This window comes from Corvus cornix, unplaced genomic scaffold (assembly GCF_000738735.6).
Source record: "Corvus cornix cornix isolate S_Up_H32 unplaced genomic scaffold, ASM73873v5 scaffold9, whole genome shotgun sequence".
In the NCBI taxonomy this organism is placed as follows: Eukaryota; Metazoa; Chordata; class Aves; order Passeriformes; family Corvidae; genus Corvus; species Corvus cornix.
In genome coordinates this window covers 79,915-98,046 of record NW_024108694.1, presented here as the reverse complement: position 1 = coordinate 98,046, position 18,132 = coordinate 79,915, and the positions used below count along the sequence as shown (strand labels likewise).

The 18,132-nt window shown below is 68.4% G+C and overlaps 2 protein-coding genes across 2 annotated transcripts; one reads left to right on the top strand and one right to left on the bottom strand.

Annotated features, from left to right (window-relative positions):
- Positions 1-348: 348 nt before the first annotated feature.
- Positions 349-13,653, bottom strand: MARK2 (microtubule affinity regulating kinase 2). The gene is given in 22 exon segments (XM_039572699.1): positions 349-1,968; positions 2,269-2,313; positions 2,585-2,611; positions 3,281-3,381; positions 3,384-3,451; positions 3,454-3,537; positions 3,656-3,844; positions 4,077-4,139; positions 4,142-4,191; positions 4,227-4,293; positions 4,841-4,967; positions 5,784-5,896; positions 5,979-6,078; positions 6,308-6,427; positions 6,693-6,929; positions 7,315-7,371; positions 7,507-7,577; positions 7,663-7,728; positions 7,840-7,888; positions 7,989-8,042; positions 9,088-9,261; positions 13,504-13,653. Coding segments are annotated over 22 exon segments (2,274 nt in total). The 5' UTR covers positions 13,561-13,653; the 3' UTR covers positions 349-1,613.
- Positions 13,654-13,795: 142 nt separating this feature from the next.
- On the top strand, positions 13,796-17,877 carry LOC120412311 (collagen alpha-1(I) chain-like). Its single transcript, XM_039572698.1, has 5 exons — positions 13,796-13,886; positions 14,782-14,930; positions 15,523-16,016; positions 16,888-17,171; positions 17,563-17,877. The coding sequence occupies exons 1-5, from the start codon at positions 13,796-13,798 to the stop codon at positions 17,649-17,651; spliced, it is 1,107 nt and encodes a 368-aa protein (XP_039428632.1). The 3' UTR covers positions 17,652-17,877.
- The last annotated feature ends 255 nt before the right edge of the window (positions 17,878-18,132 follow it).

Here is an 18,132-nt window from a genome sequence, read left to right as displayed (position 1 = left end):
TGGGAGCACTGGTCTGTACTGGGCAGGGTGGTCTGTAGTGAGCGCCCAGGCCCGTACTGGGAGCACTGGTCTGTACTTGGGCACGGGGCTCTGCCGCAGGACCCCGACCACCCTCGGGCACCACTCAGAGGCCGCGGATCTTTCTGGAAAGTTTTTAATTAGAACCTGGAAAATCCACCGCGGTGGGGGCGTGGCCGGGACTTGGCCCCTCCCCGGGAGTGTCCCCGCCCCCAGGGGCGGCGCCCGGGGCGGGGCTACAGCAGGACAAAGGGGGGAGGGGACGCCCCACCCCCACCCCGGAGCCACCCCCGGCAGCAGCAGCGCCCCGCCCCTCCCCCCCCCCCGGGGCCTTCCTGAGTGCGGGGGGAGGGGACACCCCCGTCCCGGGGGGGAGGGGACACCGGGATCCCCACGGGGGGAGGGGACACGCACACCCCCCTAAGGCCACCGCGGGGCCCCGGGGAGCCCCGGACTGTCCCGTGTCCCCCCCTAAGGCTCAGGGACACCCAGGATGTCCCCACGTGGCCCTGGGCCACCCCCAGCTGCTCCTGGGCCACCAAGGATGTCCCCAAGGGCCATGCACAATGTCCCTCCGTCCTCCCGAGGTCCAGAACTCCTCAGAAGGTCCTTGGGCCACCCAGGATGTGTCCCTGTCCTCAGATGGGCCTTGCTCCCCCTCCCAGAAGAGCCCCCCAGGTCCCTGGGCCACCAGGATGTCCCCAACAGGTGCCAGGGTCCCCATGAAACCCTGGCCCTTGTCCCCAGAGGCCCACCCGGGACGTCCCCACATCCTCACAAGGCCCTGGACACCACAGAACATCCCCAGGTGCCTCCAGGTGGTCCCAGGCCCAGCCAGGTGAGCCCCAGAGATCCCAGCTCCATCCAGGTGGTCCTGGGGCCATCCAGGTGGTCCCCATGGAGACCTGGACCCCACAGAAGGTCCAGCCAGGTGCCCCCCAGAGGTCCCCAGGTGCCCCTGGTCCATGGGGGAAAGTCCCAGATCCACCCAGGAGGCCCCAGAGGTCTCAGGTCCATCCCCGAGGTCCCGGGTTCAGCCACGAGTTCCCCCAGATCCATCCAGGAGCTCCTGGGTCCATCCAGGATGTTCCTGTGAAGACCTGGGCCCCGCAGAAGGTCCATCCAGGGGCTCCCAGGTCCATCCAGGAGCTCCAGGGCCCACCCCAGGAGGTCCCCTGGGGCCGCCAGATCCATCCAGGAGCTCCTGGGTCCATCCAGGACGTCCCCACAAAGGCCTGGCATGTGCACAAGGTCCGTCCAGGTGATCCCCAGCCGTCCCAGATCCATCCAGGAGCCCCTGAGGCGCCCGAGGTCCATCCTGGCGCTCCCGTGTCCCCCTGTGGGCGTCCCCACCGTGTCCGTGGCTCAGAGCTGGGGCTCTTTGGCCCCCTCGGAGCCATCCTGGGTCAGTGTCCATGTCCCCAGAGCTGTGGCTCGGTGGCCACCTTGGAGCCGCTCCTGGGTTGCCGTGTCCGTGTGTCCAGAGCTGGAGCTCCTCGGGCACTCCGGAGCCGCTCCCGAGTGACCCCTCCGGAGCCCGTGGCTCGGAGCCGGCGCTCCTCGGCCTGGCCGGAGCCGCTCCGGGCGGCCGTGGCTCAGAGCTTGAGCTCGTTGGCCACCTTGGAGGCGATGTTCTTGAAGGCCATGGAGGTGCCGGCGATGCGCTTGAAGCGGACGCCGTTGAGCGACAGCCGGGGCAGTTTGCACACCTCCATCTCCCACTGCACGAAGGAGTCGTGCCCGGGCGCGCCGTGGGCACAGAGCAGCACGAAGCGCTCCTGGGGCTCGCAGCGGCAGCTGTTGGCGTCCAGGACCTTGCGGATCTCGCGCAGCATCTCCCCGGGCTCCAGCGAGCTCGTGGTCTTCATGCTCCAGGTGAAGCGCAGCGAGCGCGGCTTGGCGTCGCGGCCGGCGGCGTCGCGAGGGTCCTTCTCGGGGCCCACCGCGGGTCTGGGGGCACAGGGGGGTCACCAAGGGGGTGGGACGGGAATTAGGGAGGTTCTGGGGTCCTTGGGGTCCTTCTCGGGGCCCACCGTGGGTCTGGGGGACACCATGGGGGCACCGAGGGGTGACGGTGGCACCCGGAGGGGCAGGGCTGGGGTCACGGCGGTGTCACCTCGTGCCTTGCGGAGCCCCTGGCGGTGGGGGGAGCCCAGGGGTGTTGGGGGGACCTCGGGAGTGTCAGGTCAGGGGTGTCACAGGGACCCCGGGGGTGTCCCCGGGGGTGTCCCCAGGGGGTCCCCGACTCACCTGAGGGTCTCCACCCGCTCCTTGCTCTCGGGCTCATGGGGGTTCCTCGGGAGACAAAAGGGGCCGAGATCAGTCGGGGGGGCGGGGGAACAGCCCTCCCCCCCAAAGGGGACCCGGGGGCACAGACAGCACCGGGCGGGGGGGACACACAGACACACGGGGGGACGAGGACAGACGGACGGGCGGGGCCGGGGGGGCCATGCGGGGCCGTGCAGCGCTGGGATGGGGTTGGGGGTCCGGGGTTAAGGGGGTTTGGGGGGCCTGGGGGGTCGGGGGTGCCATGCAGGGAGGGACCCAGCGTCCGGCGCGGCCCTACCTTCTGGCAAACCTGAAAGACAGATTTCTACAAAGACAAACAGAAGAGAAGGGGACGTTGGGGGGAGGGGGCCGGGACAGAGCCACCCCCTCCCCCGACCCCCCCCCAGGCCCCCCGAGAGGGGGTGGGGTCAGTGGGGGTCCGGGGAGAAGCAGCACCCCCACCCCCCTTCCCCGGCTCTGTGGGGATGGGTGGGAGGGGGGGACAGAAGGGGACATGGGGGGTCCCCAGTGGGACATTCGGGGACAGGAGGGGACACGGGGGAACAGGAGGAGGTCCCCGAGGGGCAGGAGGGGACGTGGGGGGACACAGAGGGAGAAGGAGAACAGAGAAGCCTCAAGGAACACCAAGGGGACACCCTGAGGGGACAGAGAAACACAGGAAGGGTCTGGGGGACAAGGGGACACCGAGGAGCCCTGGTGGGGGACAAAGAGCGGGGACAGAGAATCCCTGGAGCACCGAGGGAGCACCGAGGGGACACCGAGGGGACACCACAGTCCAGGGGTACAGGGGACAGCCCAGGACACACAGACGGGGACACAGCAAAAGGACACCGGGGTACAGTGACAGCCCAGAACACACCAGGGGGACACACCAGGGCACACAGCAGTGGGGGCACAGGAGGCAGCCGGACACACTGAGGTGACCCCAGGTGACCCCGGGGTGACCCCAGGTGACCCCAGGCGCGGCGCTCACCTGCGCACGAACTTGGAGGTGAACTTGCTGAAGAGGCTGGCGGAGGGGCCGCGCCGGCCCTGGCTGGCGCCCGAGGGGAGGCCGGGGGGGGCAGCCCGGGGGGCAGCGCGTAGGGCAGGGGGTCCCGGGGGGCGCGGAGCTGCCCGGCGTGGAAGGTGCTGCGGCTCGAGACCCCCGCGGGAAGCTCGGCCGCTCGCCCGGGCCCTGGCTCACGTTGTGGGCCGAGGGGGACGCGGCCGGCACCCGGGGGGGCCCCGCTGCGGGGGGGACAGGGGGGTCAGGGGGGGACACGGGGGTGGGGGACACCCCTGAGCCCCCCCCGGCACCCCCCACTGCACCCAGACCCCCCAGCCCCAGTGAGTGCAGGAATCCTGCAGCACCCTGGGGACCCCCCCACGGGGGAGCTGTGGTGGTCCCCAGCCCTCGGGTGGGAGCCCCACGGCAGGGGCGGGGGTGGGGGTGCTCTGGGGAGGGGTCCCCACCTGTCCTTGCCGTTCTGCAGGGAGCTCTGGCCCAGGCTGGCCCGGTCCAGCAGCGGGGAGTGGCTGCGCGTGGAAGGGGGTGCTGGGGGGGACGGAGGCGCCCCAAAACCCCCCAAAGACAGGACAGGGGATGTGGGGAGCCTTGTGGGGAACAAGAGCAGTCCCCTCAGGGACCCCGGTCCCAGCCCCGGGGACGCAGGGATGGCTGTCCCCCATTCCCATAAAGCGCTGACCCCAAGTCCGGGGGCTCTGGGCGTTTGGGACCCTTCCCCCAAATCCGCGGGCTCCAGTCCCACCCCCCCGGCTGTCCCCACCCTGCACTGACCGTGGAGGGGGAGGGGTGCCCTTGGAGCGCTCCAGGCCGGGCAGGGGCTGGGGGGCACCTTGGCGGTGCTGCCGGCCCGGCGCCCCCCGCCTCTTCCTCCCCTGCTCCTCCTCCTCCTCCTCCTCCTCCTCCTCCTCGCTTGTTCTCCGCGTTGGCCGCCGCCGTTTTCTTGGAGTACGAGGCCGAGGTGGGGATGGAGAGCCCGGCTGGGGGGGAGCGGCTGTCAGGGGTGGGGGTCCCACGGGGACCTGCTCCCCACCCCCTGCCAGGGGGTCCTCAAGGGGGACCCACAGGGACCCCCCAAAACGTCCCCATGGGGCTCTGGGCACCCTCATTCCAGGGGTCCGGGCACCCACGTTCCCACCCCACAGGGACCCCCACTCCCATTCCCACAACCCAAGGGGACCCAGCTCCCCCTTCCTGCCCCCACGAAGCCCCCCAGCATCCAGGACCTCCTGCCCCAAGGGATTCACCCACCCACACCCCCCCGTGTCCCCGTTTGGGGTCTCACCCTGATCACTGACCCCACAGCCCCCCATGTCCCCGTTTGGGGTCTCACCCTGGTCACTGACCCCACAGCCCCCCGTGTCCCGTTTGGGGTCTCACCCTGGTCACTGACCCCACAGCCCCCCCGTGTCCCCGTTTGGGGTCTCACCCTGGTCACTGACCCCACAGCCCCCCCGTGTCCCCGTTTGGGGTCTCACCCTGGTCACTGACCCCACAGCCCCCCCGTGTCCCCGTTTGGGGTCTCACCCTGGTCACTGACGCGCCGTTTGGGGTTGGCCGAGACGCTGCGCTGGACCTTGTGAGCGGGGGAGGGGCCCGAGCTGTTGGCCACCTCCGGGGCCACCCGTGGCTTCAGGGACAGGTTCTCCTCCAGCTGGGGACACGGGGACATGAGGGGACACAGCAGGACACGGGGGGATGCCCGCCGGGCAGGGACGCGCTGGCACGGGGACAGGGCATGGCGGGGAGGACGCTGTCTCCTGCATCCCACCCCATCCTCTCAGTGTCCCCTGTCAGACCCGTGTTCCTGCTCGTGTCCCTCCTTGTCCCCACATCCCCTCACTCCCTCCGTGCTCCTCGTGTCCCCGTGTCACCTCAGCAGCCCCGTGTCCCCTCATCCTCCCTCCTCAATGATCCCCCCCCGCTGCAATGACCCTCCCCATGTCCCCATGTCCCACCATGCTCCTGTCCCCCCTTCATCCCCGTGACCCCCCCAGTACCACCTTGCTGTCCCCACATCCCTCCCTGTGTCCCCTCATTGTCCCCTCATCTCCTCCACACTCCCTCCCCTCACCGCCCCATGGTCCCCGCGTCCCCTGCCATATCCCCACTGCCCCACAGCGTCCCGCTGTCCCCGCTGTCCCCACAGTGTCCCACTGCCCCACAGTGTCCCACAGTGTCCCCGCTGACCCCACAGCGTCCCCGCTGTCCCTGCTGTCCCACTGTCCCCACAGTGTCCCCGCTGACCCCACAGTGTCCCCACAGTGTCCCCGCTGACCCCACAGTGTCCCCGCTGTCCCACTGTCCCCACAGTGTCCCTGCTGACCCCACAGCGTCCCCGCTGTCCCACTGTCCCCACAGTGTCCCCGCTGTCCCCACAGTGTCCCCACAGTCCCTGCTGACCCCACAGTGTCCCCACTGACCCCACAGTGTCCCCACAGTCCCTGCTGACCCCACAGTGTCCCCGCACCTCGGAGCTCTTGTGGTCCAGCAGCAGGTACGTGGCCATCACCTCGTTGTACTTCTGCCCCACCAGCGACTCCTGGATCTCCTCCCGCGTGTACCCCATGGACACCATCAGCTCTGGGGGGGGACACGGCCCTCAGGGGGGGACAGGGGCGCTGGGGGGGTCCCTGTGCCCCCAAAGTGACCCCGGGGGTCCCACCTGTCCTCCGGGGGTCCTTGTAGTCAGGCACGGGCTCCATGTAGGGCTTGAGCTCGTCGTCCTCGTGGCCCACGTTCATCCAGCGGTCCTTCATGATTTGCTGGGGGCACAAAGCGGGTTCGGGGGGTCGGGGTCACCTCTGGGGACACTTTGGGGGAGGGAAAAGATCCCAGGGTCCTCGGTGCTGTGCTGGGGGGCACGGGGGGATGCCAGGGCCAACTGGGAGGGTCCCCAGAAGGTGCTGAGGTGCTCTTGGGGTGGCCGGGAGGGTCTCAGAGGTTCCCAGAACCGTGTTGGGGTCCCAGGACGATGTTGGGGGGTCCCCTCACCTCCAGGGTGCCCCTCTTGGTGGGGTTGAGGATGAGGAACTTCTTGAGGAGGTTCTCGCAATCCGTGGACATGTAAAACGGGATCCGGTACTTCCCCCGCAGCACCCGCTCCCGCAGCTCCTGCAGGACCCCAAAACCAGCCGTGGGCACCCCAAAGCCACCCCAAAACCACACAAGGCACCCCCCAAAATCATTTCTGGGCACTCTAAAGCCACCCACGGGACCCCTAAACACCTGCTGGGGCACCAAACCACCCACGGGTACCCCAAAACCACCCACTGGACCCCCAAACCACGTGAGGATACCCCAAAAGCACCCAGGGCGACTCCAAAGCCACCCTCTGGACCCCAAACCCACCCGAGGGCCCCCCAGACTGTGGCCACACCTTCAGGTTCTGCCCGTCGAAGGGCAGCGAGCCGCTGACCAGCGTGTACAGGATGACCCCCAGGCTCCACACGTCCACCTCGGGGCCGTCGTACTTCTTGCCCTGGAAGAGCTCGGGGGCGGCGTAGGGGGGGGACCCGCAGAACGTGTCCAGTTTGTTCCCGAAGGTGAACTCGTTGCTGAACCCAAAATCGGCGATTTTGATGTTCATGTCGGCGTCCAGCAGCAGGTTCTCGGCCTGGCCCAGGGAGGGAGAGCACCCCAGGGGGGTTAGTGGGGTCTGGAGGAATTTGGGGGTGCATCTGGGGCTGTTCTGGAGGGCCCAGAGGTGTCCAGGGGTGGGTCTGGGGGTCCTGGCACCCCTCCGGGGGTCCCAGGAGTGTCCAGGTGCTGTTCTGGGGGGCCCTGGCACCCACCCAGGAGGCTCGAGGATATTGGGAGTTCTGTCCTGGGGGGTCCCAGGGGGTTCAGGGTGTCTGGTGCAGCCCCTGGGGGGGGGTCCCAGGCCCATCCAGGTGCTGCCCCAGGGACACGAGGGTGGGTTGGGGTCCAGGGGAGCCCCTTGGGCCATTGCTGGGGGTCCCAGGGGTGTCAGGGGGTCCCAGGTTGGGGGCGTTCCTCACCTTCAGGTCCCTGTGCACAATGAACTTCTGGTGGCAGTACTGCACGGCCGACACTATCTGCAGGACAGGGGGGTGTCAGGGACAGCCCCCAGCCCGGGGGGGCACAGGGACAGCCCCCAGCCCTCTTGGGGACACGGTGGGGGTCCCCAACCCCCTTGGGGGTGGTCAGACAGCATCACCCCCTCCCCAGACCTGTCGGAACTTTGCCCGGGCCTCCTTCTCCTTCATGCGCCCGTGGGCCACCAGGTAATCGAACACCTCACCTGGGGGGCACAGGGGAGGGGGGTGAGAGGCAGCCCAGCCCCCCCAGGACCCCTGGGACCCCCAGAAGCCCCGAGCCCCACTCACCCCCGCTGGCGTACTCCATGACGAGGTAAAGCGTCTTCTCCGTCTCGATCACCTCAAAGAGCTTCACTGCAAGGGGGGTGGGGGGTTTGGGGGTGACACCCCTGGGACCCCCCCAAGGGTGGGGGACACCGCCAGGGAGGGGTGGGGGTGTGGCTGAGGGGGTTTTGGGGGTCTCACCTATGTTGGGGTGGTTGAGGACCTTCATTATTCGCACTTCCCGGAAGAGCTGTGAGGGACAGGGGGGATGTTGGGGGTGTCAGAGGGAACAATCCCCCGTTTGTCACCCCAAAAGCAGCTGTCACCCCCCCCCCAGGGACACCCCTCACCTTCTGCAGGCTGGAGGAGTTGAGCTGCGTCTTGTCAATGATTTTCACAGCCACCTGCGAGGGGGAGAGCGGGGTCAGAGGGTCCCCAGGGCTGTCCCCAAAACGTGGTGGCACTCGTGAGGGGATGGGCAGGGGGACAGGACTGTCCCCAAGCTGTGGTGGCACTTGTAAGGGGATGAGACTGTCCCCAAGGCTGTGCCCACACCACAGTGGCACTTGCAGGGTGAGGAGCAGGGGGACAGGACTGTTCCCACACCGTGGTGGCACCCATGGAGTGAGAGGGAAGGTGACAGGACCATCCCCAGGGCTGTCCCCACACCGTGGTGGCACTCATGAGGTGCGGACCAGGAACCTGTCCCCGCGCCACGGTGGCACTCCCAGGGCAAGGACCAGGAACCGGCTCCCACGCTGCGGTGGCATTTGTGGGACAATGACCGGGAGCCTGTCCCCACACCGTGGTGGCACTCACGGGATGAGGACTGAGAGCTTGGGACCATCCCTGTGCCACGGTGGCACTCCCAGGGCACAGATCAGGGCCCAGAAGTGTCCCCACACCACAGTGGCACCCACGGGGTAGGGATCAGCAGCCCATCCCTGCGGTGGCACCCACAGGACAAGGACCAGAACCCAGAGCTGTCCCCACATCACGGTGCCACCCACAGGACAAGAACAACAAGCCTGTCCCTGTGGTGACAACCACAGCACATCGACCACAAGTCCACCCCCGCACTGCGGTGGCACTCACTGCTGGGGACAGGAAGCCCATCCCTGGGCCACGGTGGCACTCCCAGGGCAAGGACCAGGATGCAAAGCTGTCCCCGCACCACGGTGGCCCTCACAGAACAAGGACTGTCCCCACACTGTGGTGGCATTTCCAGGGCCAGCACCGGGACCCAGAGCTGTCCCCACAGCGCGGTGACACCCACAGGACACAGCCTATCCCCGTGCCACGGTGGCACCCACGGGCTGATCCCATCCCCACGGGCTGATCCCATCCCCACACCACGGTGGGCACCCACGGGCCCATCCCGTCCCCGCGCTGCCACCCGTGCTCCGGGCCCCCCGAGCGCTGTCCCCACGCCAGCAGGCTGCCACTCACCTCCTTGCCGGTCAGGACGTGCCGGGCCAGCTTGACCTTGGCGAAGTTGCCCTTGCCGATGGTTTTGAGGAGCCGGTAGTTGCCGATGTGGGGCTGCTCCTCGGCGGCCGTGCCGGCGTTGCGGCCCCGCAGCATGCTGGCCTTGCCACCGCCCTTGCCCTCCACGGTGCCCGGCTGCAGGGACACCGAGGGGACGCTCGGCTCAGCTCGGGCCGGCCGTGTCCCCCCGCAGCGCCCCGGGGATCCGGGGGGGTCTGCAGGCTCCTGGAGGAGCCGGGAGCAAAGTCCGGAGCGGCGGAGCCGCGCCCGGCCCGGCCCGGCCGGGAGCCGCCCCCGATACCTGACGCAAGCGCCATGGTTTCGGGCTGGGCCAGGAGGGTGGGAAGGGGCCAGCGCCGTGTCACCCCCTCCCCGCTCCACTCCTAAAAATTCAGTGCCCAATTATCACGATTTTACCCCAAATCCGACCACCTGGACAGCAGAGTTCACACCCCAGCCGAAACTGGGGGGGCCCCAGAACAACATCGCCGCAAACCCCCTCTTCCTGCACCCCAAAAGCCACCGTGGGCCCCTCCCCCAAAGGTCACCCGGGCTTTGGGGACACTTTCGGGGTGTTCCCTTACGGGGAGTGAGACGCCGGCGCTGAGCAGCGTCACCCCCGCGGGGCTGTCACCGCTCCGGTGACACCGGAGATAACGGCAGCGCGTGAGCGGGCGGGGAAGCCGAGCCAACCCCCCCTCCCCCGGCGGGATTTGGGGCCCCCCAAAACCTCACCGGGTTCATTTTTGTGGGGGCACATCTTGGGGTGCCCCCTCCCCCTCCCGTGGGAAGGAAACCGCTGGCGGAAGCCACGGGGGAGGTGCCGGCGATGGCGCAACCAAACCCCAGATTTGGGGGGAGAACACGGTGTTTTGGGGCCTGGGGGGGGGCCTGGAGCTTCCCCCTCCCCCAAAATCCAGCGCGGTGCTGGGGGAAAAGTGAAGGAAAACGGGGGTTTCTGCCAAAAAACTGCCGTGGCAACGGGGCGGGAGCGTGCGGAGCCATCTGGCCGCGCTGCCGGGATTCACTCGGGCTCCGAGGCGGCACCGGAGCCCCCGAACCCCCCCGGGCGAGGCCGTGGCAGCACCGGCACCAGAAGCCGCCGGGGGGGTGGATCCGGGGCACCCCCGGCACCAGAGCCCCCCGAAGCCCCCCGCGGGGGTCGGTGGCGGCACGTGGGCAGCGTTCCGGGCATTTCCCGGCTCCTCTTATCGGCGAGGCCAGAGCGGCCAAAAATATGGCAAATACGGCAAAGGAGGCACCGCCCGGCACGGGTCGCGCCCGGGGAATGTCACCCGCACCGGGGGCTCCCCGGCACTGGGGGGGTGTCACCGGCACCGGGCAGGCCCTGGTGTGCTTTGTGGCGGCGGCGCCCGGCGCTCGGTAACCAAAGGGCCCGGAGCCCCTCGTGCCTCAGTTTCCCCATCCCGCCCGCCGCGAGGGGACTCACCCTGGGCACCCGAAGCGCCGGAGCGGCGGCAGCGGGGCGGTGCCGGCGGGAGCCCCGCGGGACGCCGGGAGGGAGCGGGGACCGGCTCGACCGGTCGGGGCTGAGGCCGCAGCGGGACGGGGCGGGGGCGGGGCCGGGGAACACCTGGAGCGCCGGGGCGGGGAAAACGGGGCGGAAAAGGGGAAAATCCACAGCGGCGGGGGGAACGGAGGCAGGAGGGTCCCGTCCTGCGGGGGGCACAGCCGAAAGGTTGGGAATTGCCATCGGAACGGCAGCGCCGAGGCTGCGGTGATGTCACCGGGCACGGTGTGATGTCATCAGGCACGGTGTGATGTCACCGGGGCTGCGGTGGTGTCACCAGGCCCAGCAGCGATGTCACCAGGCGGGTGTGAGGATCCCGGTGCCGGGAGGTGTTGATGCCACCAGCACCCGCCCACACCGCCGGCACCAAACTGGTGACAACTGGTGGCAGTGGGACCGGCACCGGTGTCACCGGGGACCCCCAGGCACGGCGCAGCGGTGGCAGCCAGGGAGGCAGCGGTGGCAGCCGGGGAGGCAGCGCTGGTGCGTGCGGCGCCGCTCAAATGTCAGCCAAATTTAGGCATTTTTGAAGATTTTTTTTATCTCCAACCCCACCAGATAGGGCTCCGCGTGAGGGAGGAACTGGGGGGGGGGGGGGGGGCACAGGGAAAGGCCCCCGATTTCGGCTGCTGGGCTTGGGGGAGATGCGCAGCCCCCCCCACACGGCGCCGCCGCCCCCTCCCCAAATCTTCCCAGCCAGGAATAATTTTCCTCTGGCGTTACATAACGGCGGATAAATAAGAGGAAAAGCACCCAAAACGAGGAGGGGGGCCCGATGCCACAGCCACGGCCACAGAACAGGTGGCATGGCCTTGTCCTCGGGCCTGGGGACACAGACATGAGGCCACTTGTGCCCCCACACGCCCTGCCGGGGTCACTCCCCAGCGCTCGGGGGTCTCCCCAGTTGCAGAAGGGGGAAGCCCCCCGAAATATCACCCAAAATGGGGGTGTCACACAGGTGGGGGAGCTGAGGAGCCCCCCAGGTGCTCCCCAAAAGGGCTGAGCCAGCAGTGGGGTCTCCCAACAGCAACGGAACCTGGGAGCAGAGAGGGACCCCGAGAGCCCCCCGAATCCACCCCCAAAATGGGGGAACCCCCTCCCAGCTTCCCCCAAAGGGGTTTGGGCCTCAACCACCTCAGACCCCCACAAATACACAAGGGGGTGAACCCCCCATTCCCCACCCTGGCGGGGGGCTGGTCCCCACTCACAGGGGTTGGAATCATTTTAATTTGGGGGGTTCACCCCTCAGAGCCCCCCAAACCCCTCGGAGGGTGCCAAGCCTGTGGCAGCGCTGCCGCCGCCCCCACAGCCCTCACCGTTCTGGGGGGGCCGCAGCAGGGAAGGGGGTGGGGAAGGGGGTGGGCTGACGCCCCCACACCCCAATCGTGCAGCCACCGAGCTGGGGGGGCACAATGACACCCCAAACCTGCCCCCCACAGCAAATCCCAGACCCTGGGGGTTCAATGTGGGGGTCTGGCACCCTCCCCCTTGCCCCTCTCCCTTGGGGGTGCAAGGCTCGAGCTCCTCACCCCGACTTTGGGGGTCACGCACACAAACCCCCCCTGCTGCCGCTCAGAGACCCCCGAAACGTGACCCCAAACCTTTGGGGAGGGGCTCATCCCAGGAGAACCCCAGAGCCCTCTCCCTACAGATCCGGCCCCGAAGGGGGGCCATGGCTCAGGACCCCCCACCCCACAGGAGGGTCTGGGCCTGGGGAGGCCCCAGAGTCCTCCACGGGTGGGGGAGAGAGGAACTGGGGGTCCCCCAGGACCACCTCGCTGGGGGGACCCTTAGACCCTCCTTTTCCACCTCATGGAGGGGCCCCGAAGCCCCTCAGAGCCCCCTCAGTCCCCCCATTTGCCCTCACAAAACAATCCCAGAGCCCTTCAGTCCCTCTTTTCCCTTCCAGATCCCCCCAGACCCCTCTTTCTACACATAAAACGCCTCAGGATCCCCTTTTCCCGTCACAAAAACGTCCCGAGGCTCCTTTAGACCCTCTTGTTTTTTTCTCTCTCAGACCCGCTTTTTCTCTCAAAAATCAACCCAGGTTCCCGTTAAACACTCCTTTTGCCTCACAAAATTACTCAAATTCCTTTCAGGCCCCACCTCTCCCTCACAAACCGACCCCAGACCCTTTTTGCTCCTCACAGAGTGGCGCAGGACCCCCTTTTCCCGTCACAAAACGGGCAAGGACCGCCTCAGACCCCCCTGTTTCCCCTCACAAAACAACCCCAGACTCTCTCAGCCCCCCTTTCCCTCTCGGATCGCCGTTTTTCCCCCTCACAAACCAGCCCAGGTCCCCCCTCAAAACACCCTTTTTACCTCACAAAATTGCTCAGGCCCCTCTAAGACCCCTTTTCCCCTCACGAACCCACCCCAGACTCCCCTTTCCCCTCACATAAACACCTCAGTCCCTCTTTTTTCCACATGGACGGGACCAGAACCCCCACAATCTTCCTTTTTACACTCTCAGACCCCCCCTTTCCCCTCACAAATCAGTCCACGAGCCCCTCAGAGCCCCTTTTTTTCCTTTTTCCCCTCACAAACCGACACCGAATTCCCCTTTTCCCCTCACAAACCAGCTCACGATCCCTTCAACCCGCTTTTTCCTCCCTCAGATCCCCCTTTTCCCCTCACAAAAAGCCCTCAGACCCCCTCAGTCTCCCCTTCCCCCTCAGAAACAGACCCTAGACGCCCCTTTTCCCCTCACAAAAATCCCCCAGACCCTCTCAGTCCCCTCTTCCCCTCACAAAATGCCCCTTTTCCCCCCCCAGCCGCCCCTCTCCCCACACACCGGGGCCGGGTCCTCCTTCACCCACACCCGATCCCCGCCATCCCTCCCTCACCTGTTCCGAGTCCCTCTCGTTGACGGTCGGCAAAGGGCTGCGACCGCTGCTCGACATGGCGGCCCCCCCCCCGCGCCGCCGGCGACTATCGCGATAGGGGGAAGCCGCGGCAGGCGGTGTGCGGGGAGGGGGAAGGGGAAGCGGGGGAGCTCAGGGGGCGGGGGGGGGCCAGGCCAGCGGCATTGGGGGGGCCGGGAGAGGAGCAGGGGGAGCGGGCGGGGTCCGCCCGGCCCGGCCCGGCCGCCGCCGCCTCACGCCGCCGCCGCCGCCTCAGCGCCCCGCGGCTCCCAACATGGCGGCCGCCGCCGGTCCTCGGCCATTTCCGCCGCCGCGCCGGAAACACCCGACACGCCCCCCGCGCCGCTTCGGCTCTTCCCGGAGAGGTTCGGCTGGCGGCCGTCACAGACTTCGAGTATTTCCGCCGCCGGGACGGAGTTACCCGAAGTTTCCTTCGGTACTTTCCGCCGAGAGCCGCGGGAAGAGCCGAGCGCCGCCCGCGCCGCTGCGACCCCGAGTGGAGCCGGAAATTCCCGAGTGAGGCCGATACACCCGAGTGGATGCGGAAATACCCGAAAACCTCTTGGCAGGCTTCGGGCCCTTTCGCCCGTGCCGGAAACAGCCGAGCGGAGCCGAATCCCCCTCCCCAGCCCTGATGGGGACCCCAGGACGGGGCGGGGGGCGCCCCGGGCCGCTGGACCCTCCCCGAATTTGGGGGGGTTCTGCCGGACCGCTGGACCCCCCCCGGTTTTAGGGGGCTCTCCCGGACCCCTGGGCGCGCCCCGATTTTGCGGGGCTTTGCTGGACACTTGGGTTCTGTCCGATTTTGGGGCGGAGGGCGCTCCCTGACTGCACTGGGGAGCGGCACTGGGAGCACTGGAATGGGGCGGGTCCAGCCGGGGAAGCCACGCCCCCTCGTCACGGGAGGGCGTGTCCTCCCCGCCCAACCACGCCCCGTTTGGACCAAAGGGGCGGGGCCGTGCCGCGATGGGGGAGGGGGCTCCATGGGTGCCCCATCGCTCCGGGCACCCCCGGGCGGTGCTGTGGGGTGGGGGCGGGGATGGGGGGGTGTACGGGGGAGGGGAGCATCCGGGGGGCTCCCCCTTCCCGCCCTCCTGGGGGAATCCCCCCCCTTAAAACCATCGCTGTGGCTTTTCTTGGGAGGGGGGTGGGCTGAGACCCGCCGGCAATTCATCGCCCCCTCCGTAGCCCCCCGTTGCGGGGAGGGGCGGGCTCTGGGGGGTGATGGGAAAGGCGTGCGGCCCCTTTAAATTTACCCAGGAGCCCTTAAAGGAGCCCCAGGGGCCCCACGGCAGCGTCCCCACCCCGGCCGGCCCCCGCCCGCCGCCGCCGCCGCCGCCCGGGCCCCGCCATGGAGCCCCCGGCCCCCCACCCCGCCCCCGGCCCGCTCCCAGCCGCGGGCAGCCCAGGTGAGCACCGAGACGGCGTGGGGGGGGCGGGGTGGGGTGCGGTGGGACCCCCTCCCTTGGCGCACAATGAGAGCGGCGCTGGCCCTTTAAGACGCGCCCCGACCCCCGGGGGGTCCCCAGGCCTTTGCCACCCCCTGTCACCGGCTGGGAGGCCCCTGCCTCTTTAACGGGTTCCTGTCCCTTTAAGATGCCCTGATTCGATTTAGGGTGTCCCTGCCCCTTTAAGGCGCCTCCATCCCTTTGAATTATCCCCGTCCCTTTACAATGTCCCCAGGAATTTAGGATGCCCCCGTCCAGTTCAGATGGCCCCGTCCAATTCGGGACGTCCCTGCCCCTTTAAGGTGCTCACAGGAATTCAGGATGCCCCCGACTCTTCAGGATGTGCCCCTCCCTTTCCCACCCCCTCCCCATTTAAGGACCCCACCCCTCTTACAAGCCCCGCCCCCCGAAGTGCGCTGCCCCTTTAAGAAACCCCCGCCTCTTTTAAGATGCCCTGTGCACCCCCCCCTTTTGATGCTCTGTCCCTTTAAGACCCCCCCCAGTCTTGCCCCGCCTCTTCCCCCTAATTCTGGGTGTCCCCTCCCCCCCTTAGACCCCTCAAATCCCCCCCAAATTCCCCAACCTCCCCCATGCCTTGACCTCCCTCCTCGGCCTCCCCTGCAGCCCCTTCCCCGCGGGGGCCGCGCCGGCGCTGGGAGCCCCGGGAGCCCCAGAGCCCCCGAGAGCAGCCCCGGGAACTCCAGAAACCCCGGGAGCAGCCCCGGGAGCAGCCCCGGGACTCACGGGCGTCGCGGCCGGGCCGGAGCCGTGTGCCGGGCCGGGACCACCGCCGGTACTACCACGAGCGCTGGCGCGCCGAGTACCTGATGGAGTTCAACGCGGCGCGGCACGGGATGCGCTGCCTGGTGTGCGGCTCCGCCCTGGCCACGCTCAAGCTCAGCACCATCAAGCGCCACATCCGCCAGAAACATCCCTACTCCAGCGCCTGGGGGCCCCGCGAGAAGCAGCTGGTGCTGCGCTCCTGGGACGCCCACCTGGGACACCCCCCCCGCCCCGAGGGACCCCCCGGCGGCGCCTGCGGGACAGGTACGGGGTGGGCTGGGGGTGCGGCAGGTGGGGTGCGGCTCCTTTAAGAGGAGCAGTGTCGCTTTAAATGTGGCCACGCCTCTTTAGGAGTAGCGCTGTCCCTTTAAATGTGGCCACGCCTCTTTTAAAGAGAGACCCTGTCCCTTTAAATGTGCCACGCCCCTTTTAAAGAGAAGCCCTGTCCCTTTAAATGTGCCACGCCCCTTTTAAAGAGAAGCCCTGTCCCTTTAAATGTGGCCACGCCCCTTTAACTGAGCCACGCCCGTTTTCACATAGGCCACGCCCCCATTCCGTGCAGCTCCAGCCTGACCACACCCCCTCTGCCGTAACCCCGCCCCCAAAGAGGCCACGCCCCTTTAATGGAGCTATTGGTGCTGCCCCTTTAAGTGCCACGCCCCCTTTAAAAGGACACGGCCCCTTTAAGACCGGCCCCACCCAGACCACACCCCACCACTCGGCCCCGCCCCTCCCTGTGCCTCCTCCCACGGCGGCAGCAGCAGCCCCAGGTCCCCAAATTGTCCCCAAGGTCCCATCCTGTCCCCAGGGTGTCCCCTGTGCTGTCCCCAATGTCCCCCGTCCTGTCCCCAAGGTGTCCCTTGTCCTGCCCCCGATGTCCCCTGTCCTGCCCCCAATGTCCCATCCTGTCCCCAGGGTGTCCCTTGTCCTGTCCCCAATGTCCCATCCTGTCCCCAGGGTGTCCCTTGTGCTGTCCCCAATGTCCCCTGTCCTGTCCCCAATGTCCCCACCCCAGAATGTCCCCAGAGTGTCCCCACCTCATCCCCCTCCCCCAACATCCCAGCCCCCCCAAGCCCCTCTGTCCCCAAGCTGTCCCCGTCCCCCCCTCGCTGACCCCGCTGTCCCCTCCCCACAGGGCCCCCGTCCCCCGCCCGCCGCCGGGCCCGTCCCCCGTCCCCGAGGGCCACCAAGGGGTCCCCGGGGGGGGTGGCGGTGGCGCGGGGCCCGGCCGGGGACTCGCTGCGGGGGTGGCTGCGGGCGGAGCTGCTGCTGGACCTGGAGGCCGGGGCCACCGGCTGCGCTGCCTCCTGTGCGCCTGTCCCCTGCCCTCGCTGCACCTCGGGGACATCCGGCGGCACGCGCTGGCCGCGCACCCCGACACCCTGCGGGGACAGCGGCGGCACGGCGGGGACACCCCCGGTGAGCGGGGACATGGGGGGACAAAGTGCCACCTGCGGGGACACCCCCGGTGAGCGGGGACACGGGGGACAAAGTGCCACCTGCGGGGACACCCCCGGTGAGCGGGGACACGGGGGACAAAGTGCCACCTGCGGGGACACCCCCGGTGAGCGGGGACACCCCCGGTGAGCGGGGACACGGGGGACAAAGTGCCACCTGTGGGGACACCCCCAGTAAGGGACAGGGGACAGGGAGGGGACATCGAGGGTGTGGGGACATTGGGGGTGTGGGGGGGACATGGGGACACTGACGGGGGGGGGCCAAGAATGTCCCTGACCGGTGACAGGGTGGGGGGACAGGGAGGTGACAGGAGGTGACAGGAGGTGACAGCGCTGTCTCCCCCCCCCCCCAGCCCTGCCACCCCCCGGTCCCGCCGAGGAGGAGGAAGAGGAGGAAGAGGCCGCAGAGGGGGTGGGGGGCACAGAGGCCCCCCCTGCCTGAGCCCCCCCGGGATGGAGACACTGGGGGGACAGGGGACACCCCACGAGGGAGGTGGGGACAACAGAGACCCCCCCCCCAGTGTCCCAGTCCCCCCCAAACGAGGCACAGCCCACACCCAGTACCCATCCCCCCCCCGTGTCACCCTCGATGGTGTCACCGCCCCCGATGTCCCCCCCGCTGTCACTGTCACCCCCCGGTGCCACCTTATTTATGTGTGTGTGTCCCCCCCTTTTTTATAACATCCCCCCCCCCTTGTACACAACCCCCAATAAACCCCCCCGAGACCCCCGGGGACATTTGGGGGGACACTCGAGAGGAACACGGGGACATTCCTGGGGGGGTCAGCAGGGCCACGTATGGGGGGGTCACAGGGACATTCTGGGGGGGTCACAGGGACGCCTGGGGGGGTCACAGTTGGACACTCCTGGGGGGGTCACAGGGGACACCGGTGGGTGGGGTCACAGGGACATTCTGGGGGGGT